Consider the following 25714-nt stretch of genomic DNA (forward strand, 5'->3'; position numbering starts at 1 on the left):
CACTAGGGGAGTCTGTTTCTCCCTCTCTCTCAAATAAATAAAAAAAAAATCTTTTTTAAAAAATTAAAAAGTTTAATATTAAAAATCTGGCTTTAACACTGTGATACAGAGATCCAAAGGCCTAATTCTAAGTTCAATATATTTCAATACTTCTTTTGTGCCTTTTAAGGTTGTAAAAAATACTTTGCAAGTACATGTGTACCCACATAGTGGTTATCATGAAAAAGACAAGAAAGAACAAATGTTGGTATCTATGTGTTGGTGAGGGTTTTTAGGGATCATATTGAATCTGCTGATCAATTTGGGGAATTAATAATACTAAGTCTCCCAACCCCTGAACAGCGTCTTTTTACTTAGATCTTGTGTAATTCACTTAAAGGCTGTTCCATTTCTGTAAGGTCACTACTAGTAATACCCCCTCTTTCGTTCCTGATTTTAACAATTTGAGACTTCTTTTTCTTGATCAGTTTAGCTGAAGATTCGGCAAGCGTGCTCTCTTTTCAAAGACCCCACTTTTGGTTTTGTTGATTTTTTTTCTATTGTTTTTCTATTCTCTATTTCATGATTTCTGCTTTAATCTTTATTTCCTTCTTTCTGCCTCTGTTGGGTTTAGTTTGCTTGTCTTTTTCTGGTCTCTCAAGGTGAAAATTTAGGTTATCAATTGGAGATTTTTTTTAGTGTTTTTTTTAATTGAGTTTTCTGTATAACTTTTATACTATCATGATTCCCCTTTATTTCTTCCATCTCAGTGTGAATTCAACTGCTCAGTATTCTTATTCTTATATGAGATAAATGAATGTAAAAATAAAACAAAAAACTTCTTCCTAGTTACCTAAGGTCTTCAGTCTAGTATTGAGGTTTGTACCATTTATTGATGCGTATGTCTGCCCTTAGGATGAATGGCATGGTCATCTGACCAAGCTCTTCATGTAAACAGAAACTAATGAAGACCAGGAAGAAATTCAAACCTAAAATACAAAGTGTCAAGTTTCCCTGAGAACAAACTTATGTGATGTCAAAGGTGGTAGAAAGGCCAAATAGAATAAAGGTAGGAAACAGAAAACTTTCTCACAAAATAATCTCCTAGATCTCACGAAATGCTCAGGATAGTATTTATTGAGTCTCCCCTAGCAAGTACAAGGTTATTAATATAGCTGGTATATTATTTGAATAAACAAACAAAAATCATAATTTAAAAAATAATAGCAAAGTCAAACATTCAAAACAAGTTTTTGGTTATTCTGTTTATTTCACTTAGGACACTCAGCGGACAATAACTCGGTTACTTAAAAGTCATTTCAATCAGGAATCTCTTTAGTCCTTCATCAATTATTTCGAGTGTTCTAGTCTCAAACACATTTCTTTCTTCTACAAACTTCTGAAAGAGATGAATACCTCCACCTACACCAAAATAATGTGCTTTGCTGGCCAAAAGCACCCGTCCATTCTTATCTAACAATCTAAGGAATGTCTGGTGCAAAGTACTGTAATAATCTGGATTGTAAATGGTTTCTGAGGTGAGAATGAGATCATATTTTCCAAAGAATTTCTCACTACTTAGTACAAGCTTACAAAACTCAGACCACTCCCCTGAAAAGAACCGGCATTTACATAATTCTTGTGCTACGTTTGATTTCCGGCATCTTTTCACATCAGGTTCATTTACGTCATTTCCTTCATCTTCCAACATCGAGTTAGCCACTACATTAGGTAAGGTTACTTCATCAATCACCATACTATTATAATCCTGAAAATGAATTTCTTTGGCCCCTCTCTTGAATGCAACTATACCCAGCAATCCTGATCCACAGCCAAGATCCAACACTTTTTTCCCAACAAATTTCACCTTGGCCTTTGTGAAATATGCCAGCAGGTCAAAGGTACATTCCCAGATTTTTAAGCCTCCTTCATAAACACCTGTAATCAGATCAGAGTGAGAAGAAATGCTTTGTGAAACTATGTTTTCTCCAGGGAAGTTCTCTTTCAACAAGATGGTTTTCACTACTGATACATTAACATGTTGGGGACCTGGTAATGTTTCTACGACTTTGTTTTCTAACACTTTCTTTAAATCTTTAGGCATAGGATGCTCTTTGGCAACACTCATGGAGGGCTGTTTTTCATGTGGCTCCAAGTTACTTGAGCTGTCTCCTGCACTGAGTGAGCTGTCTGTGTTTTGAGAGGATGCTGCATTTCCCACTGGCTTATGTTCCAACAAATGATCCTGAGGCCAGTCAAATTGTTCTGTAGAATATTTTTTGTCCCTATGTTTACCTTTTTTACTTTCTGAGACTGAAGACCCTTTGGAGGAATCCAGGGCCAAAGCTCCATCTCCAAGGGGTGTTGATTCATTTTCCAGATGGTTTTCTATAGTAAAATTAAATTGAAAAGTCATCCTCTCTTTAAAGGCACACAATCCTTAAATTCAAAGGAAGATTCTTCACCTTCTGGATAGAACTGATGACACACACATAAACCTGCTTCAATGACTCAGTTTTGTTGAGGATTAATTCGTCTTTAGCTGCTTATACACAGTTACAAATATTTACAGATGTTTCCAAATGACTTTTTAGAGGTCTTCGCTCCTCTTTCAAATTAGCTCTGGAGAAAACAAAGAAAATTGTTATTAAAAAGTAAAATGAGGGGCACCTGGCTGGTTCAGTTGGTAGAGCTCATGTGACTCTTGATCTTGGGGTCCCAAGTTCAAGCCCCACATTGAGCACAGAGCTTACTTAAAAATAAACAAATAAAAAAAGTTTTTTTAAAAAGAAAAAAGGATATATTTCACTAAAATGTAACATTAAACAGCCCCCCCCCCCCCCCCCATACAGCTGCTTTTCCTGTAAAAGCTGTGAAGGGAGAGGGATACAGAGAACACATACACACACCCTTCAGGGTTCAAAAAATGGAGAAGAGAATAAACTGTAAAAACAAACAAAATGACAGCAGCACAACAACTCGAAAAAAACATAAAGTCCAAAACTGCCACGCAGGAAAAGACAAGCCTGACTTAGTCTTTCACCTATCATGATCCTGCCCAAACATATCTACTTCCGAAACTGCCAGAATCTCTTCACTTCAGTCTGTTACTGTTTCAAGTAACAGCCCTCCAAGATTTTATTTTGGTAAACGAACATCCCTTTAAAAACATGCACGGGTATGCTCTGGTGTGGGTAATTCGTCCAAATGACCTTACCTACAAACATCTTGCGAGGGCCAGCAGCCTAAGTGTATGGAGAAGGAGAATTTTGAAGTAATTAGTAAAGATTAATTTGGTTTTAGGGAAACAAAATAAGGACAGCGACTGGAAAGGCCCCTAGAAAGTAGGAGCAAATTTACTGAAACTCTTCACAGTATTTACCGTGCTAGATACTTTATATACCATTTGCCTCAATTTGCACAACTCCGCCAGGCGGGGTCTTCATTTCCATTACACGACCCGTACAAAGTCGGGTCGCACAGAGAAATGGGTAGAAAGGTGCCTGTTTCTACCCCACCGCTCCCTGGGGCTTGGATTCATTTCTGGCTGCAAGTCCCAGGTCAACCGTGACCCCAGATGTGCAGTCTCAAAGCCCAATGGGACGGACAGTAGCAAATCTGGGGGCTTCCGCCCTCACCTCCCCAAAGCGCCTCAATGCAACGTTTCCAGCGGTCCAGACCCGAGAATGTTCGCAGCCCGGGAAGCTCCCAGAGCCAGCCGCTGAGAAACCCCGCGCCACGCCGGACCCTCGGGATGGAAAGCGCGTACCTGTGAGTCGAGTCCTCCGCCGGCCAGACAAGCCCGGCTCCCTTCCCAGCCGCGCGTGGCTCGAGCTCACCAGGAACGCAGCCCGCTTCCTCTCTATGGTACTGGCGCCGGCGGAGAGCTCGCAAGGCCTGCCGGGAGGGCGGGAGTTTCCGGTCTTGGCGGTGGCGGGACTGGTTTGAAGCTGTGCTGGTTGGCGAAACATGTCTCAGGAACGCGCGGTCCCGACGAGCGCTGTTCCTCTGGAAGAATTAAGTAGCTGGCCGGAGGAGTTATGCCGCCGGGAACTGCCGTCTGTCCTGCCCCGGCTCCTTATATCCTTCATTGTCACCTACCCCCACAGAGGGGTGTGGGGCAGGTGTCCCAACCTGTCTCCGGCCTCGTCACACTTGCAGCCGGGCAGCGTTGTGTTCCTGAGGCCTGAACCCCCTCCTGTCCTCGCTAATGGGGAGAGACGAGTAAGCGAGGGAGAGGACGGCGAACGGGGGGGGGGGGGGGACCATGGCTGCCGTGACCGAAGGCATGCCTCCCTTTGGCACTGGAAGGGCTCCCACTGCTGTTCCGCCCTGATTTGGGCAGTGGGTGTGGCGTTTTCTTCCATTTCTTTGTGCCTTTGAGTCTTTCTGTGTTCGTCACGTGGAATTAGGTGTAAATACCTTTGCTTTGGGTAGCGGGGGAGGTAAGCACTCAGACCTGACCTGTAAGGTGAGCTCTAACTGCTGACAGCTGGGTGAGGTAAAGAGAGAGATGCTCTGAGCTTACCTCTAGGATGGTGAATATGGATACCTTCCTCAGTATTATGGGAATTAAAGGACGTAGATCTGCCATGGTGCCAAGTGTGTAAAAGATGTCCAATAAATAAAAATGTTCTTCCTCTTCTCGGACCTCTTTTCCTTGGTTGGTTACAAGGAGTTGCTTCCTTTTGTAATTGGCTTTCACCTGCTGAATCTGAGTTACTTAATGCCTCCGTTGTCCAAGTGCATACTGTTTTTCTTGTTGTAGATGTACCTGAATCTGAGTTACTTAATGCCTCCGTTGTCCAAGTGCATACTGTTTTTCTTGTTGTAGATGTACCTGTTAAAAAAGTAATTTTTTAACATCTTTGAGCTCACCTTCAACATAAAGCTACACTTAAAAGAAAAAATGACCTTCGCTTTAGAGAGTCTCAAGGAATTTTTTACATCTAAAGGCAAATATGTAGAAGCTTTTCACATAGGCGTTGGCACAATCCCGCTTAGATACCAAAGGCTTTTCTTGGTAATTGTGCAGATTCGAGATCGCTGTCCTCAAGGATTTTGATTTGGAAAACACATAGCCATCCTCCTACTCCAAAACTTTTACTGGGCACATAATACATACCAGGCAGGGTGTTAGGCTTTGGGGGAGCAGAGATGAGGAACATGGTTCCTCTTTTCCCCCTCAAGCTTAGGGGAGACTTCAGTAATTGAAAGTCAACATTCCCACTTGATTTTGCATCTCAGACTTAACATTCAAAAGAACTTAAACCTGTTCTTTCCTCAGTTTTCAACACTTTTCAACGGATGAAACATAAGTTTTTAATAAATTATAGTCACATCACCCAAACATTATTTTCATATTTTGCATTTTACATATTCTTTTCCAGTCTTTACCTGCATGTCTACATAATCATAGATTAGGTTTAATTTTGGAAGGGGCTAGAATTTTTTTGACCTTTGCCAAAATTTTTCTGTAAGACAAATTCGGCCCTATTGAACTAAATAAAATGAGTTAATGACTATACCCCTTTTTAATTGCTGCTGTAAAGTTAACATATGCAAAGTAAGATGTCAGAAGAAGAATCAATTATTGTATTAATGTGATAGAGCTATAGTTTGTTCATTTTTCTTGCTGACACATTCTTTAATACAATAAAAAATTTCTAACAATTCTTGATGGTATACAAGTATACAGTTTATAATGTGATTACTGCTAACTTTTGTAATGGACATAGGATAATTTATTGTCACATCTGTAAGTGTCTGCTATGTGCAGAAGAATTTCAGTCTGATAAGCATCATAAGAGGCACACAAGTAACATGAAAAGAAGAAAGTGTTGAGTGACCTAATACAGGTGCAAATAAAATACTGGAGAGGTTGGAAGGAGGAAGAAATTTCTTTCCTGTTTTAGAAACTAGAAATCCATGGATTATTATAGTACTCTTCCTCTGTCAAAAGCATGTTAACTATATAAAGTTTGAAAAGACAATTTTATCCCTGCTAAATATTGAAAGTATTTCCATGAAGTATTTTCATTATATTATAGTTTGTTTACCTAAGAACATTAAATTTTTTTTTTTTAAGATTTTATGTATTTATTCGACAGAGATAGAGACAGCCAGTGAGAGAGGGAACACAAGCAGGGGGAGTGGGAGAGGAAGAAGCAGGCTCATAGCAGAGGAGCCTGATGTGGGGCTCGATCCCAGAATGCCGGGATCGCGCCCTGAGCTGAAGGCAGACGCCTAACCGCTGTGCCACCCAGGCGCCCCAAGAACATTAAATTTTTAAAGGTAAAATTAAGCCAGTAATTTGAGTTTAATTTCGATTTCTTACTGATCATTGCCTAAACTTCAACTTTTTAGGTTTATTCTTAGCAGGGAATATCCTATTACTGTGATACTAGTATCTTCCTTAATTTTTTTACTCTATGTATCAGCATTCCGACAATTGGATCGAGCATATTCGTAAGTAAAATTATCTTGTTTGATTTACTTTGATGTCATTAAGGTCTGAGTCCTACATGTCTCAATACAGTTTCGTATTCCCTTCAAATGTACTCTTCTAGTATTGTTACAGCCTCTGTAAATTTCAGTTACTTAAAATGACCAAATTCCTTCAGGCTGTAGTACTTAAAGTCTTAAATTCTATTTTGGATGGATACCAGAACTGTTGATAGTGCCCATATAAGCACATTGAAATTTTAAATGTTGTTAAACTGGCTAGACTCACATAAAACATAAATTGCAGTCTGCTTTCAGGTTAACTTTCTCATCTCTCTGTTCTTTCATCTTACTTGGCTTATTTATTTACTTAGGAGAAGAGATGAGTTAAAGACTAGACTGCACAGTTTACTCATATTTTGAGTTAGCTTATTAACGTTTCACTTGGTTGTGGATATTTATAATTTTCAATCTATGTTGCCTGTTGGGTCTAATTTTTTTAAGTAATAATTAATTTTTATCCTAAGTATATATATTTGAAACATGCAGAAAATCAGAAAAGATAATTAAGCATCCATTAATCTGAAATGGTTAAGATTTTGGTATAGAACATTCTCATTTCGATTCTATACATTCTTGCCAGGCTATCTATTCTTCTTTGTGTATACATGTTTATATATATTAAGATTGGTATTATGCTATTTTGGAAGCTTGATCATTTAACCTTAAAGTATTGTGAATGTTTTTTCATGGTTTTAAATGATCTCTAATAATAATTAATGATAGAAAATCCTATTCAGTAGATGTACCCACATCCATTAAGTGGTCCTCAAAGGTTGGACATACAGATTTTTTCTTTTTGAGATTTTGTTTTCTTGTTATTATTTCAGATACTTAATAGTTTCTCTTCATAGGGGTGCCTGGGTGGCTCAGTCGGTTAAGTGTCTGCCTTTGGCTCAGGTCATGATCTCAGGGTCCTGGGATCGAGTCCTATGTCGCTCAATGGGGAGTTTCTCCCTTCTCCTCTCCCTCCCCGGTCATCTCTGTCTCTCTCAAATAAATAAAATCTTTTAATAAACATAGTTTTTTTTTTTTTTTAACATAGAAAATGGCATTTTGAAACCGTACAAAGCTTCAGATCGGTAGTAGTTACATATTCTTGCATTTGGGGAGGGGCAGTGATTTTTGTTGGCTGACATGACTTAATATTCTTACAAAATACGTTATTATTTTGCTTTATAGAAATTCTGAAAATTATTGTGGAAATGTTTTTACCTCACATGAACCACCTGACACTGGAACAGACTTTCTTCTCACAAGCACTGCCAAAGGTACAGTACTATTACCATCTTAATCAGTCTACATGTTATAAAGACTGTTTAAATCTAGCCTCAGTTTTAGATCATTTATTCTTAACTGTGGCTTCTTTTTTCCTAATGTATCAGATATATTTGAAATACAAATAATTTCGTGAGAAATAGATCTCATGTGAGAACATGATGGTGTTAGTGTGATCATTAGGTGATTAAAAACTATTATAATTTTAAGTAGTATAGATTCTTTACTAATTGAATTTACATTATTTTTAACTAATTTTAAGTACTTCTGTATTTTAAAGCAATTCAGTGAGTATTTGGGATGAGTGATGAAGTTAGCTAAGATCTTCTCTGTCGAGCTTATTAATAATTGTTAAATTTCATTGTCTAGAAAAAGGGAGCCGATCTTTAAAAAAGATTTATTTATTTATTTATGTTAGAGACAGCACAGGAGCTAATGTGGGGGAGGGGCATAGGGAGGGGGAGAGAGAGAATCCCAAGCTGACTCCCTGCTGAGTGTGGAGACCTATGTAGGACTCGATCTCACAACCCTGAGACGATGAACTGAGCTGAAACCAAGAGTTGGACACTCAACTGACTGGGCCACCTAGGCACCCCTGGAGCCAAATTTTATTAGAGAAGTCTTAGAATTAAAGAAAGGCTGGAATGTTGGTAAAATCAAATAACAAAGAGAAAACATTAAGTTTACCAACTGTGTTATTATCTTTTACTCTACCTGTTTCCTGTTACCTTTTAGATATAAATGGTATACTTTTTCTCTGAAAAGCACAGGCATTTTTTTTTAATTGAAGGAATTAAAGGTATTTTGGTGCCAAAAATTAAATATTTTTTTAATGATTTCTAAGTTTAGCTTTGAAGCAGATAATCATCAAAATTCCTGTTACTCATATTCACTAGATTGTTCTCTATCTAAAAGTTTCTTAGAATTTGTTCTTGACCACCAGAAAAAGATCCAGCTGTTACATAGATTAAAATAAGGATGTTGAGTGTTAGCTTGCCTTTGGGAAACAATATCCTCTTTAATTACATTGTGTTGTTATTCTTGCAAGTTTTAGGCCATTTAAATTGTTTAGAAAAATCTTTCGCAGATGAAAAAACTTAGTTCTAAGGTCACGTACAGTACCTTTAACCCAGGGATGGTATTTTGAGTTGATCAAAAAGAGGAACTGGTTAGAATACAAGTGAATAGGTAATTCAGCACAAATTTATCATCACCCCCAGAAAATACACTTATAAACACCCATACGAACGTTGATTGGTTAAGACCATCGACTTCTATTATGTGGAGTAGCGCTTACCTTTGTTACAGCACAAAAAAATGAACTTTGAGTGATTTTTTTACGTGGATGTTAATTAAATAAATTCAAATTACAGAAATGGAAAACAATTTCTGCCTGAAGTTTTTAAAAGATTGTGTTATATGACTACTTTATATATATAAAAACATATATGTTGTTTACTTTATTAAGTGCAGTTGTTAAGCTAGATAATATCTGATGGCTATTTCTAGTGAAAAATTGTCTGAATTTTTTTCTTTAAAGATGTTTTCCCTTTCTAGTGTTTTCTGTTACTTTTTATAACATACTTGCTTTTCACAGACTGTGAAATTATTTGATGACATGATGTACGAATTAACCAGTCAAGCCAGAGGACTATCAAGCCATAATTTAGAAATCCAGACCACTCTAAGGAATATTTTACAAGTATGTCAAATTTATTAGAAAAGGTATAGGGGAAGAGCTTAAACAGTGTAAGGATTTTTATACTGATATTGATTAACTATATATCCTTTATAGTGGCCCGATGCTGAAATTAAATTTATAGAATTAAAGATATGAATGCAAAAAAATAAATTTTGTATTTTTTCATGCTGAGTAAACACCAACTTGTGTAAGACAACAAGTGATCAAGAGAGCTTGCCCTACCTGTAATTTCAAAGCTTATACATAGAACACCTGCCATATGCTTTGATGTGTGGGTTAGGATTCTGACTTTTTTAAAAAACCAAATGGCTAGCCAGTTGTTCCAGTATTTGTAGTTCTGATAGACTAAAGTTCAATGAAAGAGGAATAGAGTGTCCATTTTGTTCACTGCTGTATCCTTAGTACCCAGCATATCTGATACATTTTTATGTTTGTGAACAGAAGCATACTGTGAATGAAATGTCTCTCCTTATTTCCAGACAATGGTGCAGCTCTTAGCAGCTCTTACAGGATGTGTTCAGCATGTCTGTGCCACACAGGAATCCATCATTCTGGAAAACATTCATAGTCTTCCCTCTTCAGTCCTACATGTAATCAAAAGTACATTTGTACATTGTAAGGTGAGTGATGAGTCTAAGTATACTTTGAATGGCCTGAGATCCACAGGCAAAAGGGCTGAGGAAAATAGTATTTGACATAAGATTTTACAAATTAGCCTGTATTACTGGAGTAAGCTTTTCCATAGAACAAAGAACCATGGACAGACATACTTTATTACAGTTCGCAGATAATGTGTTTTTTACAAATTGGAGACTTGCGGCAACCCTGTGTCCAGCAAGTCTGTTTGTGCCATTTTTCCAACAATATTTGTTTGTTTCGTGTCTCTTTGTCACATTCTGGTAATTTTGGCAATATTTCAAACATTTTCATTATTATATTTGTCATAGTGATGTGTGATGAGTGATTATGACTTGCTGAAAGCTCAGATGATGGTTAGAATTTTTTAGCAATAAATATTTTTAAATTAAGGTATATACATTTTTTTCAACATAATGCTGTTGCACACTTAACAGACTACAGTGTAATATAAACATAACTTTTATATGCACTGGGAAACTAAAAACTTTACCTAACTCATTTTATTACAGTAGTCTGGAACTGAACTTGAGATATTTCGGAGGTGTGTCTGTATGTAAATATTTGTTTCAAAACAGGTGGTTATAAGGAAGTGATTAAAAATGGGCTTTTGCGGTTTTGTTTTTGTTGTTTTATTCTATTTCCTTTCTATAAAGAAAGAAGAGTTATGGATTTGTGTTGAGTCACAGGAATCCTGAAATTGTGCTGTCATGGCATTGGTGGTTCAGATGAATTCCTTAATGATTAGGTGCCTATAAAAGGACACCAGCCCTTTTGTAGTCCATCTCTGCATTCCTGAAACAGCTTAAAGCATAAAAGCTGGCCTAGGATTTGTGGGTCACAGGCAGTTTTGATACTGATATTCATTGGGCGAATAAAATCACTGGTTTAACTAATGCTTCTCTTTGGTGATAGGGTGCTAAAAGTCATGTACCTGACCGAACATTATGTATCTCCCTTTTAGTTCTATATTTGCAAGGTCTCGGAAGTCAGAGATCATGCTTCATACACGCGTGCGTCTCTTGAAGTACACTATATATAACGGATGGTCACTAAACATTTATTTAATGAGTAAATATGTGATTCAGTAGAAAGCACGGAAGTTATGAGCTTTGATGGAATGAGTTAAAGTAAATTTGGCTCTTGAGCTTTTTTATGATTTGGTATTTCTCTCATTTTTATTTGTGACCAGGATAGTGAATCTGTCTATTCTGGGCATTTACACCTAGTTTCAGACCTTCTCCAGGCTCTTTTCAAGGAGGCCTATTCTCTTCAAAAGCAGCTAATGGAGCTACTGGATATGGTTTGCATGGACCCTTTACTAGATGAAAATGATGATATTTTGAATATGGTAATAGGTAAGTGAGAAAACTTCCTACTTAGTATGTGACATATGTTGACTAAACTGTATATCCATTAAATTATTGAACCCAACATTGTTTCTAATGCTTCATGGTATTTTACTCATTAGGTACAAAAAAATTTAAATCCTACCTGATAAATTTTTAATCTTCTAAATATTAGAATTTATAAAATTGATGTGTGATACCTTAACGTAGATTTGTATATTCAGTTAATGTTCACTGTACATGATTTTTCCACAGTGATTAACAAAAAAAGTCATGCAACTTTATACCTTCTAAAGTAGTCCAGATTCTGTGGCAGTAGCTTTCAGAGATTTTAAACCATAGTTCAGTAAGAAGTGAAGTTTGCATTTCCTTCCAGAGCACATATAGTTGCATATGTATGTGTATATTCGTGAATGGGTATGTATACGCCACATTTATATATTTATTATATGTAAAATAATGTACCTTGTTATATGTAATGTTTCATGTAATGTAACGTACCTTGTTATATTCTGTTTCATTTTTAAAGAATTGCTGATTGCTGCTTTTTAATTATATCGCTCTCCAATGCATTATAACCCAGAGTTTGAAAAACAGTAATGTGTAAGGACAAAGATTTCATTCATAGCTTCGGTATAAAAGAGTTAAGTTGGCTTTGTGCAATATATCAGGTACCTCTTGCTCTGTAAAAAACCACCCCAAAATCTAAATCTAGATTAAAACAAGTACTGCTTTATTTATCTACGATTCTGTGAGTTAGCAGTTTAGGCTGGGCTCAGCTGGGACAGCTTTCCCTGCTCCACGTGGTACAACTGGCTTGCTCACTCACAGTTTTGCAGTCAGTGACCTCACTCACATGTGGCTGTTGGCAGAGGCGGAAGCACTGAGCACATCATCCAGGAGGCTAGCCCAGGCTTGGTCACCTGATGACGGCCTCAGGGTCATCATCAGGAGAGGACAAACCCCAGTGTGCAAGTGCTTTTTAAGTCTTTGCTGGCTTAATAGTTATTATTATCCTGTTGACCAAAGCGAGTCATATAGCTAAGCCCCAGATCAGTGTGGAAGGGAACTGCCTAGGAGTGTGGACACAGAAAGGGGAGTCACTGGCCATTTTTACAAATAAAATGGAAGAGTAGAAACCTTTCATAAATACTGTGCAAATTTGCTTTAATTCTTCCTTGTTTGGTATTCTTTCCTTTGCAGCTCATTTTATCATTTTGGATTAGAATATCTATAGAATATTTCAGTTATAATAGGGCACAACTTTTATTCCACCAAACATTTTATTTAGGTCATTTAGTTTTATTTAGGTAGGTATAAATGCCAAAAGTTTATTTTCTGTAATTTGTAAAGACCATAAATCAAAAGTATGACACTTATTTTTAAAAATTATTTGGAAGTTTCTTTTTCTAACTGCATTACCTATTTTGACAAATGTCAAAATTGGTCAGTACGTAGTTTTAAATATAGGAGAAACTCACCCCATATGACATTTGAATGTCCTAAGAGTTCTGTTATCTTTTGTTGTAGTTATTCATTCATTGTTGGATATCTGCTCTGTTATTTCCAGTATGGACCATGCATTTCATGCCAATACTTGGAAATTTATAATTAAGTAAGTTTTTTTTCTTTGCTTTTACTTTTTGTAGTATATTTTCCATATCCCAAATCTTAATTATTCATAAGTTTTTTATATTGCATTTAAAACATTTTGTATGGGTGTGTATAAATAATGTTTACTGACACTGCTGTCTGATTAATCCAGATATTGTACGTGTAGCTTGCAAACCAAATTGGACCTCTTTGCTGCTTCTAAAATTAAAAATAAAAGGTCTCTTTTGTTACTAATACTTTTTTTTTCTTTTTCAAGTTATTATTTAAATTCAAATCCGTTAACATATAGTGTATTATTCACTTCAGGGGTAGAATTTAGTGATTCATCGCTTGCATGATGCCCAGTGCTCACAAAAGTGCCCTCCTTATGGCCCATCACCCATTTAGCCCATCCCCCACCTACCTCCCCACCAGCAACCCTCAGTTTATTCCCTAGAGTTAAGAGTCTCTTATGGTTTGCCTCCCGTTAGTACTTCTGAAATAATGGGCCATGGGCCTTAACCACTTGCCTACTGCTACTGGTATTTAACCCATCAGGTGTTTTATTTCCAGGCTTAGATAAATTAATATTTATAGGTAGAGCTGAATATAATCCCTTTATTATATGTCTTGGAGTTGTTCAAGTTTAATTCCATTTATAAAATAATTGTAGCTAGAGTGGTATGAAAAGTTACTGGGGAGAGGGCCAATAGTGTTCATCAGATTTCTGGGGATGGGAGGAGATAGATTTGAGATGTAAAAATGGCTAAGAACCTCTACTCTGTACACACGCATAAAACAGTAAAGGTCAGTGTAATATTTTTAGGTCTTAGGTGCTTTTCTTGAAGGAGATCATTAACTTGCCAACAAGTAATAGTGCAGTAGTTAAAAGTGTCAACCCAGAGCTATTCTGGATGTGCTAGAATTCATTCTGAAATCACTTACCCTTCCTGAACACTTGGGCAATTTGGTTATCTTCTCTGAAACTTAATTTGCTCATCCGAAGATGGAAGTAATTAAAATAGCACTTTCTTGGTGGCTTTATTTTATTTACTTATGAAAAAAGATTTTATTTATTCGAGAGAGAGAGCACAAGCAGGGGGAAGGGGCAGAGGGAGAGAGAGAAGCAGATTCCCCACTGAGCAGGGAGCCCGATGCGGGGCTCAATCCCAGGGCGCCGAGATCATGACCTGAGCCGAAAGCAGACTCTTAATCGACTGATGAGCCACCACGTGCCCTTTGGTGGGTTTATAGTGAGAATTATTGAGTTTATCGATACGAAATGCTAAGAACTCTGCATGGCACATAGTGAGTGCCCAATGAATTGTCACATCACCATCATTACCATTGAATGTCTTCTACTCTTGTCCTCTTCCAGTTCGTTTGCCAGCCAGTGTTCAGTCCGATCTTTTGAAAATGTCAGTCAGATCATGTCACCCTACTGCTTAAAATCCGTCTTTTACTAAGAGTTACAACCTAATCCTCTCTGGCCTCTACCTTCTTCACCAGCCCATCTCTGCTGCCTTCTCTCTGCTCTTAGTTCCTCAAACATACCAAACTCTCCTATCCCAGGGCCTTCTCACCACTCTTTCCCTCTGCCTGGGATGCTCCTTTCCATACTCTACACCTTACTGACTCCTGCTTATCTTTCAGTTCTCAGCTTAAGTGTTACATCCTCACGATAGTGTTCTTTGATATTCTTACCATGAGAATAAGTTATTTTAGATCTCTCTACTGTAGCTCCTGGACTTTTCTAGCTTAGCATTTATCACAACTGTAATTAATTATTCTTAAAATTATTCAATGTTCTGTCTTGTGCTAGACCAGAAGTTCCATGCAGACAGAGCAGAGATTGTGTCTTCATTCACTTCTCCATCCCCAGGGCCTCGCAGAATACTTGGAACGTTAGTAAGCGTTCAATTAATATTTTATAAGGAGAAGTAAAAAATTAGCCACTTAATAAGCTAACAGGACAGCTTCAGAGGTAAAATCAGCATGTCTTAATTATGCCATGTCTAATATATATGATGCATTGCGATTTTTACATGTTACTTCAAGTCATATTTTTACGGTCCTATGTTACTTGATGCGTTACTTGTGATTGTATTCTTTTCTTTTTTTTCATTTAGGCAGAGCCTTAAGCACCAGTCGGTTATAAAGAGTCAGCTGAAACACGGAGATATAATTAGCAGCTTGTGTGAAGACATTCTTTTTTCCTTTCATTCTTGTTTACAGTTAGCTGAGCAGATGACACAGTCAGATGTGCAGGTAAAATACGGTCCAACAGCACATTGAACGGTAGCTCTTTATTCATCTGGCAGTTACTAAATCTTATTGAATCTGTGGATCAGTTTACCTAAAAGGGTTTTAATTTGTTGTTGTTGTTGTTTCAATCTAGGATTATTTACAGCCCATAATTACTTTTCACCCCAAACATTGCATTAGACTCCTACCTGCTCTTATTCCCTCCAGAAACTAGCAGTAGGAGACACCCTCCCCCCCTTTTAGTAATAACTGGTTGGTCAAGGCATTCTCCTCAGAATCCTCTCATTCTGTTCTACCCTAGGTCAAAAGTCTAGCCCCTTAGTCCTGTATTTATCTAAGGTGTCTGATATAGCCACAGTTGGCCTGTTCTTCACCAATCCATTGCAACCTGTAGTGATGTGATATGTAACTATGTGTATGTATCCATGTTCTCAAATTGATGTGAACTTACATTTATTTTGGTTTCATAAAGTTATAGTGTTGAATTGGCATCACATTCATGACACACTGTATTATAAAAATTTATAACAAGTTTATTGGATTAATAGTTAATAGTTCATTTTCCTATAAAAGTTAATAGTTCATTTTCCTATAACAATTCTATACATAGTGCCTTTTGTTCTCAGACTAGCACTTTAAATTTTATTTAATTCATAATGCCCTAAATTATAGCATTAATAGTACTCAGGACCTAAGAGTTGTATGTGATAATTTCAGTGGGAAAATGAGTTAAATATTTCTTCTGTAAAGTAACAGTAACCTCCCTTCCCATTGTGGACTTGCTAGCGGATACAGGCCATTTCTTTGTACCTGTGCTCTTCCCCACCCGGCAGCTGTGGGAGTGGATGTGCAGGGGTTCCTCCCTTTCCGAAGCACTGGTTGCAACTCCTAGGGCAGAGGTGATCTGGAAGGACCGACCCAAGGGGAGGTTGGAAGTTTGAAAAAGAGTTCTGAAGTGGGTTAAAAGGAACTGAGGAGTAGCTTTAGGAAGTGGCTAACCTTTTCCTTCTTCTTTCTTTTCTCTTATCTGTTCTCCCCATCCTTTCTTTTCCCCTTTTCTTTTCCACCCCACTTCCTTCCATCGAGTCCCCTTGCCAGTTCCCTTCACTTTTCTGTAAGGAGGAGGCATTTGGTTGATATCTTGTGTCGTGGCAGAAAGGTTGTTCCTTCTCCACTTTTATCCTGTATGTCTGTATCCTCAATCCTGAACTCCTCTTTTCCCAGTTCCCTTTTTGCTTAACTTGAACCCACAGACTCTCCAGCTAGTGGTAGGAGAGTAAGATTAGAAGGGATTCGGGGCGGGAGATGGATGGGGAGAGCCCAAGCAAAGTGGAAAAGAAAAGAGAAGTCCTGAGGGTGCCTGACCAAGGTGGCTCTCTGTGCGCAAAGTTCAGTATATAAACCGCTTGTATGTAGAAATCAAAGAATTTAAGTTATAAACGTCCCTAACTGCCCAAGCAAATTTTCATGTTTTTCCTTGTGAAGATTTGGGACTGGTGAAGTGACTAGCACTACTCACTGTCCATTATCTGAAATAGAGCTTTGAGATGGTCTCTTTGGTTTCTCTATTCTGAACTCTAAATTCTGAGCAGCAGTGCCCTCTGCTGTTCACTATTGATATTTTTTAAAAGTCTTCCAAGCAGTTTTCTCACTTTGTTTTCAAAAACATCAAAATAAAAACCACCAGATTTAATAACTTATATGCTAATTATGAAAGCATACAGATGTATCAGTCCCTGTATTAGGTTCCTAGGACTGCCGTAAGACATTACCACAAACTGGGTGCCTTAAAACAACAGAATTTATTCTCCCACAGTTTAGAGGAGAGAAATCTGAAATGTCTCAGGAGAGCCGTGTTCTTCTAAAGCTCTAGGGTAGAGTCTGTTCCATGCCATTCTGTTAGTTTCTGGTGTCCCTGGCATCCCTTGGCTTAGAGAACTGGAGCTGGAGAACTCCATTCTCTGCCTCCATCATCACGTGCTGTTCTCTCCCGGTGTCTTCACGTCATCTTCTTATAAGGACACCAGTTGTACTGAATTGAGGGTATACCCTACTCCAGTGTAGCTTCAACCTAGCTAATTACATCTGTGATGACCCTGTTTCCAAATAAAGTCATATTTTGAGGTACTGGGGATTAAGACTGTAACATATCTTTTTGGGGGATACAGTTCAACCTATAGCAGCTCTAAGTTTGACAATTATTCTCTATTAAATCTTGAACATGGTTTCAAAAAGAATATTGTATTAGATTTTTTAACATTTAGTTTTTTATAAAGTTAGGGAAATTTATTTGTAAGGCAATTAATATAAATTTAATTTCCACTGTAATTGCTACCTTTTGTTCATATAATGCTTACAGAAATTGCTATTTAGAAAATAAACATATACTTTTCTACGTAATATATAGCTTATTATAAATGTAAATATATAAACAAATTTGTAAAAAGATTTATGTATTTATTTTTTTATTTGAGAGAGAGAGAGAGCACGTGTGCAGAGAGGGAGAGGGAGAAGTAGGCTCCCTGCTGAGCAGAGAGCCTGACATGGGGCTCGATCCCAGGACCCCGAGATCATGACCCAAGCCGAAGGCAGACACTTAACCTACTTAGCAACCCAGGCGCCCCTACAAACTTTGTGTTTTAAATTATTCAGTATATCAAGATGGAATTATAAATTGTACTCTTGCTTTTTGAAAATGTCAAAATAAAACCTTTAGATTTAATCAGTATGCTTAGTAATGAAGGAAAACTAGATCCTTCAACCAAACCTTGCACAATTTTCCCTTGAATGAGAAAGAAAAATTGACAGTAGGCAAACATAGTAAGTTGTGTGTCACTGGCCATTCATTTAATAAGCATTTCCAGAGTTCTTATTCTGTGTAAGTAAAATTTTCTGCCCTCAACAATTTATAGTCTAGGCTGGGAGAAAAATAAACAGGTAGTTAGAGAATGGCGTGATCTTTGGAGAACTGGATGTTGGCTAATGGGAGTAAAGGTAGGAACCCAATCTTGAAGTCAGGGAAGATTTCTTGTGATATGACATCTAAGCCTAAAATTTCTTATTGAGTATATTATATGGTCAGTGTAGATTCATATTTAATCTCTATACTTTTAAGCTTCTATAGCACTCTATAAGAAAATTCATGTTTTTTATTATCAGAGAAGGTGAATTTTCATCTAACCCATTTCTGGTGAGGAAATTAACTTTCCAAATATTATTAATAAAGGTCAAAATGAAGGTCATATTTAATTAATGGATCATCCAGTTCTGTTTTGATTGGTTTATTTAAGGTTTTGCTATATTGGAAAGAAATCAAACGTAGTTAACATTAAAGTTAAGATATGTTATTTCATATGAAATTATTCTCAGAATTAAGGACAGGTATATGACTTAATTTTATGGCACTAATTTAAGCTTTTTGGATTATAGTGTGTATTAACATATTGGAGTGACAAAACAACCCACATTTATTGAGTTAAGTTGCCTGTCAGACGCTTTAAACCTCACAATAAACTGCAGTATAAGCTACACATTACAGTCTTATGGAGAGGCTTAATAACTTTCCCAAGATATGTAGTATTGTAGTAGGGCTGGGATTTCAGTCCAGGCAGGAGGACTCCATAGTCTCTACTTACCCTGCATACACACAGCTACTGTTTTATCAGTTTACAAATGTAATACAGACTCACAAAACCTTCACACCTTACAGAAATATTTAACATGGAAAGTGAAATCCTACTTTTATCTTCTAGAGAGAGCCACAGGTAAAGTTTTGACTTATAAAATTTATGTGGGGTTAGGAAGCAAACATTAACACAACACACACTTTTAAATAATAATAGGATTATATACATGTTGTTTTGCAGCTTGATTTTTTTACTGAATTATCTTAGGACCTTCTGTGTCTGTGAAGATAAATCTACCCAATTCTTTTTAATAGCTCTCTGAGATTACAGTTTATGAAAATACCTTGAATTTGTTTACAGATACTTCATTTATTTCAGTTTGTACTATATAAAAATGTTGCATTGCATTTCTGTGCCAGCTAGTATTTCTATAGGATATATTTCCAGAAGTGGCACTGCTACTGGATCAAGGGGATTCAACACTTTAGCTTTTAATAATAATGCAATTAGAATATTATCTGATGCGCCCAGGAATGGTAAACAAAGTGCCCATTACCTGACTTCTTCAGCAACTTTGGGATTTTATCAGTTTTTTTCATATTTGCTAATCGAATAACTCTCCCTGTTTTCCCTCAAAATATATGTAATTAGGTTGTAATTTGAATTTTCTCAGTATTAGTTTACTGACAGTTTGTATTTTCTTTGAACTGCCTTCTCATGTCTTTTTCCTGTTTTCTTTCATATCTCATTCTTGTATTGATTTGAGACTTTTTCCTTTTGACCATCTGTTGATCTCCATATAGCAAAGAGCAATAAGATATTTTAATTTCTTTCACTTTCAGATCAAGAAGGAATGATCACCTACCTCTTTTGCTTTATAACTTAAGATTTCTTTTCAGTAGAGTTTAATTTTTTGAAATATCTCTGTCGTTTGGCGTTTGTGTTGCTTTTAACAACAATTCAGCAAAGAATTGTTTGCTTGGAAAATGTTTGTACTCTGTTTATTAAGAGATCTTTTTAGAAAATATTGTCTCATTTACAAGTTTAGCTGACTTCATATTCTTTTCTTATTTATTATGCTTTCTTTTTTCCTTTTTTGGAACAGGATAATGCTGACTATAGATTATTTCAGAAAACACTCAAATTGTGTCGTTTCTTTGCCAACTCTCTTTTGCACTATACTAAGGTAAGGCTTACTTTTTATAATGTGTAAATGTGAAATCCACAGTAAATTCTAAATTGCACTGCTTTTGTCATTACCGCCCAAAACAGCCTTTTGAAGTTATTTTGTCAAGAGTATATTTTATAGGTTTCTTTTTTAAATATTAAGTGTTGACCATTTGTTGTATCATTTAAGTTGCTACCATCATGTTATTATTCTTATGAAATTCTCTGGAAAAGTTATTTCTTTAAGTATAAATATAAATAAAATTACTTCTATAAGCACAAGTCAATTTTCAGAAGATAATTCAATTTGGCTTTGAATACCATTTATAAATTACTTCTACCATATTCTTAAATTTTTAAATTGTTGTAGTTGAAATGTTCAAAGGTTTAAAACTGTATACTAATATTAAGAAGACTTACATGTTGGGGAGTCATCAGGATAGCAGTGATAGTTGAAGATATATGAATAGAGTAGATAAGTGATCAAGGCAGATTATTTGGAGAGAAGAGCAGAAAATGCTTATAGCAGCCAGTCAGATATCATTAGTAATACATATTGGTGATTTAAAAAAAACTGTGTCCCTGTTGAATTTGTCTTTAACCTTGTCTTCCTCCCTTTGGAAGAAAAGCTAAGTATCTCCAGACACTTTATTAAAATCTGAATTCCGTGGCAGGCACACTGTCTACTGACACATTGTCAGCTTATTTGGTGTGCTCCCGAACCGGTCCTGCTGGGTAGCCGCCACTTCCATAGTTGGCTGCTCTGACGCTGGCGCCCTGCACTTGCAGGGTGTGTATGTCAGTGGCAGAGGCCCGTTGGTGGGAGGGTCCTGGCACCAATGGCCTTGATGCGTAGTTACCTATCTGATAGTTGTTTGGTATGTAGGAGTCAAAATTCTGCCTAATTATGCTATTTTTAATCCTTTTCTATCAGAGGAATATTTAATTTTTTAAAGTTAGTCATCAGCTTTTTTCTATATCCTATAATACAATAAGAACTATTTATTTTACTTCCTAAGAGATAGCCTAGCCATAATGGAGCAGTCACAGCTGTACTCGAATCCTATAGCCTTGCTGGTTTTTTGCTATGTGACTTGATCAAATTACTTGATAACTTTAGCTTTCTATTCTGTGAAATGGGTATAATAATATGTCGTAAGATTTTTGAGAGGGCTAAACTGAAATAAAGTGATATACCTAAAGTCATTTGCTACGTCTCTACTGAGCACTTAGTAGGTACTCAGTACGTGATAACTGCTAATTGTGGTTGCGCTGATAGTTTTAGTGGTAAATTAGGTGCTTAGCCTTATCTTCCTTTTTATTCTCATGCAAGAACCTTTTTTTTTTTTTAATGTGGCATATCCAGGATTTTATTTTTCATGCCTTTGTGAGACGTTATGTGTTAGAAAAGTATAGTGCATACAAAGAATGAATAGAGTTGTTTTATTTTAGGAATTTCTTCCTTTACTCTCTGATTCTTGCTGTACATTGCACCAGCTTTATCTTCAGATACACAGGTAAGAAGAATGCCATGTGATTATTAAAATGTAACAGTGCCATTTGAACCATGCAAAGATTAAGTGTATGCCCTTTAAAATAAAACACAAGAGTAATTTTTTTACTATTTTAGTAAATTTTTATCTCCTTGCTTAAAATAATTGGAGATGGGAGCTTTTACAGGAGTAGATTCCATGTGAGTTTTATTTATCTTTGTATTCTTAACTAGTACCGTATACCCGAGTGATGAATAATTGGTATAGTGATAAATACCAAAGGCCAAAAAAAAAAGAGGTTATATATGCATTGATATATTGTTTTTTTTATCTTTGTAACTTTTTATTTTACTTCTATGAGATTTAAGTCGAGTAGTAGTTAATTCCATCTCAGGAAAAAAAAAAGTGAATTACAGAAAAGTATTGTAATTTAGATAGGGACTAGTGATATGTGAAATTGACAGCTACCTCCAAGTAGCCTTCAATTGACATTAAAATACACTTGTCATCTCATTTGTCCAGCAGTCCTCTCTAGTCTCCTAGACAACTTTTTCCATGCCTCTCCCTCCTTAAACTTCCCACATCTCTAACACCTCCACCCTATTCTCCATTGTCAATTCATATCCTCACTGTGTATGTCACTGAGAAAGATGGAAGTATGACTTCCTCTACACATTGACTGTGCTGCCTGTGTCTCAGTCCATGTGTTCCAGTTCCCGTTAATGAGCTCTCTGCGCACCTGCCTGAGGCTGGCTTCTCCGTGGGTGCATTGGTTCATCTGCCCTCATGTGCTTAGGGACCTTGCTCTAGCAATCATTCCCTTCCCCACTTGCATCACCAATCTTCCCTCCCTGTGGGGTCTTTCTCATCAGTATACATGCTGTTATCTTTCCCATTGTAAGAATACAAAACAAAACCTCTCAATTCTGTATCCTCCTCCAAATGCCTTCCCACTTCTCTGCCTCAGTTTATAACAAAACTCCTGGGAGTTGTCTGTCTGTACCACTGTCTGTACTTTTTTTTCCCAAGACCATTCTAGTCAGCCTTTCCATTCCACCACTTCACCAAAACAGCCCTTGTCAAGGTCATCAGTGACATCCACATTGCTGCATCCAGGGATCGGTTTTCAGCCTCATCTTGTGTAATGCGTCTGCAGCACTTGTCCCTTCCTCTTGAACTCTTTCTTCCCTTGGCTTCTAGGATGCCTCTCCCTCTTACTCTCTTCTAACCTCGCGGCTGCTTCTCCTTAGCAGGTTCCTCATCTCCCCAGCTGAAGTTGCGTGTGCTTCAGTGGTTAGTCCTCAGGCCTCACTGATCTCTCTTTCTGGTCATTTCATCTCATGAGGTTAAATTTGTCTCCCCCTTTAATATCCAATTCCGCCAGTCAGGGCGTCTGCACTCCCATTCACCCAGACCGAACTCTTGATTCTCACCCATTCCATCTCTAACCCCGCCCCCCCCCGCCCCCGGCAACAAAATCTGCTTCCCTAGTAGCATCTTCATTTCAGTTTAAATGGCAACTCCAGGGGCACCTGGGTGGCTCACCTGGTTAAGCATCCAACTCTTGGTCTTGGCTCAGGTCATGATCTCAGGATTGTGAGATCAAGTCCCGCATTGGCCTCTGCCCTCAGCGGGGAGTCTGCTCAAGATTCTCCCTCCCTCTTCCTGTTCCCCTTCCCCCCTTCAAATTGATCAGGCCAAAAAAACCTTACTATCATCCTTGACGTGTTTTCCTTGTTCTCATATCCACATGTCATCCATTAGCAAATCATCAGTATCACCTCCAGTATAAATAGACATAGTGTGTGTTCAGTGTTCATGCATACCCAATGCAACCAGTTCTCACCGCCAGAACTGGTCGCATCTGATGCTGTCCACTAGTGTGTTCTTGCCTGGGTTTCCACAGAGAGCATCCTACCCTCTGCCTCCTCCCTTGCCTTCCTCCAGTCCGTTGGCCATACGGTAGTCAAAGTGAGTGATACAACATCAATGAGATCACGGAACTTCTCTGTACAAACCCACAAATGATTCACTATTCAAACAGAATTCAGTAGAATTTCCTGTCCGCCTTAACCTTGTTTTATTTTTTTTCCATAGTACTTGTTAACATCTGTTATGTTACAGACTTACTTGTTTGCTAACTGCCCCACTTCATTAGCATGTGAACTTTGTAAAGGCAGGGATCTTGTACATTGTTTACTACTTTCTTACCTGCTCCTGGAACAGTGTGTGGCACATAGACACGGGCATTTAATAAATACTTGTCACATAAATTAAAAATACACCATTTGATTGAAAACCTAGTACTTGCTTTGATGCTTAGTAACTGTAGTTCAAGTCTATCGAGTTTCATTACCTGTATTTTATTTCTATATATCTTTGACCTCGCTTATAACTTCATCTTCCCAGCAACTCTGAATCAACATCACAAATGAAGAATCAAGAAATTCAAATGAATGAACCAAAGTCACACAACTAATAACTGACAGACTGTTGCTTTTTCCCCTCACACTATAAAGGCCTCAAGTGTTTCTCTTCAGAGAAACCTTTAAATGCTGTTATCCCCTGCTAGACAGGGTTTTCTCCGGTCCTCAAGTTAAATAACAGGTTAAATATCCTCAATTAAAATAACGTGGTAAAAAGTACCAAATGCTGCACACATCTTACTTCACATAGGTTTGACTGAAGTTTTGTTTCAACTCTATTTACTGAGACATCTTCCATGAAAAAGTCTTTGCATCTTCTTTCAGGACTAGTATACACTTTAATTCTTGAAAAGCCCTTGTTTCTGAGCATTGATTCATAGTAAATTCAACGTTCTGCCTTATTTTTTATTTTTTTTTTTGAAGATTTTATTTATTTATTTGACAGAGAGAGATGGAGCGAGAGAGGGAACACAAGCAGGGGTAGTGGGAGAGGGAGAAGCAGGCTTCCCGCTGAGCAGGGAGCTTGATGCAGGGCTCGATCCCAGGACCCTGGGATCATGACCTGAGCCGAAATCAAGAGTTGGACACTTAACCGACTGAGCCACCCAGGCGCCCCTTCATGGTCTTTTTTTAAGGACATTACTGTCAAAATGATATTAAAATGCATCAAAACAATACCAAAGATTTCTTTAGTAAGATTATAAACTTTTTGTGGAATTATAGTCATGTTATTTAGTTGGAGGTCTTCATACAATTGTGGTATCAATTTAGTACTTTGAATTTCGTTTTATAAAATACATGCTATGTATTTTTTATATATTTTCACTGCTGGGAGAACATCAGTTTACAGTATTTAGGTCTGCCTAAAATTAGAAGATACCTGTTAATGGATGAACTCTTTCCCCCTCTTTCTAGCAAGTTTCCTCCCAGCCTGTATGCTGCCAGGATCTCTAAAGCACAACAGGAGGAAATCGCGGGCACTTTCCTAGTTACACTGGATCCACTCATCAGTCAGCTTCTCACATTCCAACCTTTCGTGCAGGTGGTTTTGGATAGTAAATTAGGTAAGCTTCAAAACAGATTTAATTTTAAATCATCTAATAATTGTGACTTGTTAGAGACAGGGTTATTCCCCTTATGTAATCATCTTTTTTAAAGATTTTATTTAAAATTCCTTCTTCTTTTCTTTAAATGAAAAAAACATTCCAAGAAAACAGTTATGCATGTCTTCTTTATACATCACAATCAGATTTTTGTTGAAAATATGGAGAGTGTATTTTTACTAATTTGTTGTAACTTACTATGTTTTTGTTACCTGTAAGAGCTGCCATGTGAACTACAGTTGTCACAGTGTCTTCTGCTGGTTGTCATCATGGATAAGCTGCCGTCTCAGCCTGAGGATGTGCAGGCCCTGTGGTGTACGGAGAGCCAGCTCTCAGAAGCTGCGATCAGGTAGCAAACGTGCTGGTGTTTGTATCCAGTTGTCTTACAGAGGGTTTAGAATGCCCTGTCATTTGGAATGATCTTGAAATTTAAGCTTTTGGTTACATCAGATATTCTAGTTAATAATTCCTGTGTAGACCTCATATAGATTGCTACTTTATAGATATAGATAAAAAATACATAAATCTATAACAGATGCTAAAAATATTTTTTTTAAAAGATTTTATTCATTTATTCGACAGAGATAGAGACA

At 37.2% G+C, this 25714-nt stretch overlaps 2 protein-coding genes across 5 annotated transcripts in view; one reads left to right on the plus strand and one right to left on the minus strand.

Moving 5' to 3' along the window:
• Positions 1-1098: 1098 nt before the first annotated feature.
• Positions 1099-4188, minus strand: METTL18 (methyltransferase 18, RPL3 N3(tau)-histidine). Its single transcript, XM_026509409.4, has 2 exons — positions 3749-4188; positions 1099-2601 (listed from the first exon to the last, which is right to left on the minus strand). The coding sequence occupies exon 2, from the start codon at positions 2393-2395 to the stop codon at positions 1283-1285; it is 1113 nt and encodes a 370-aa protein (XP_026365194.2). The 5' UTR covers positions 2396-2601; positions 3749-4188; the 3' UTR covers positions 1099-1282.
• The window catches only part of FIRRM (FIGNL1 interacting regulator of recombination and mitosis), a 46585-nt gene continuing 24743 nt past the window's right edge, over positions 3873-25714 (plus strand). The window contains exons 1-12 of one of the 4 annotated variants that reach the window (XM_026509402.3): positions 3873-4059; positions 6408-6447; positions 7666-7754; positions 9359-9463; positions 9943-10083; positions 11292-11457; positions 12979-13063; positions 15171-15309; positions 20038-20118; positions 21552-21616; positions 24934-25082; positions 25341-25470. In XM_026509402.3, coding sequence (XP_026365187.2) covers positions 3949-4059; positions 6408-6447; positions 7666-7754; positions 9359-9463; positions 9943-10083; positions 11292-11457; positions 12979-13063; positions 15171-15309; positions 20038-20118; positions 21552-21616; positions 24934-25082; positions 25341-25470 — 1301 coding nt within the window. In that variant the 5' untranslated portion in view covers positions 3873-3948. The other 3 variants (XM_048225094.2, XM_048225093.2, XM_057314989.1) reach the window with 3 other exon arrangements.

Source organism: Ursus arctos, unplaced genomic scaffold, assembly GCF_023065955.2.
Source record: "Ursus arctos isolate Adak ecotype North America unplaced genomic scaffold, UrsArc2.0 scaffold_2, whole genome shotgun sequence".
Lineage (NCBI taxonomy): Eukaryota > Metazoa > Chordata > Mammalia > Carnivora > Ursidae > Ursus > Ursus arctos.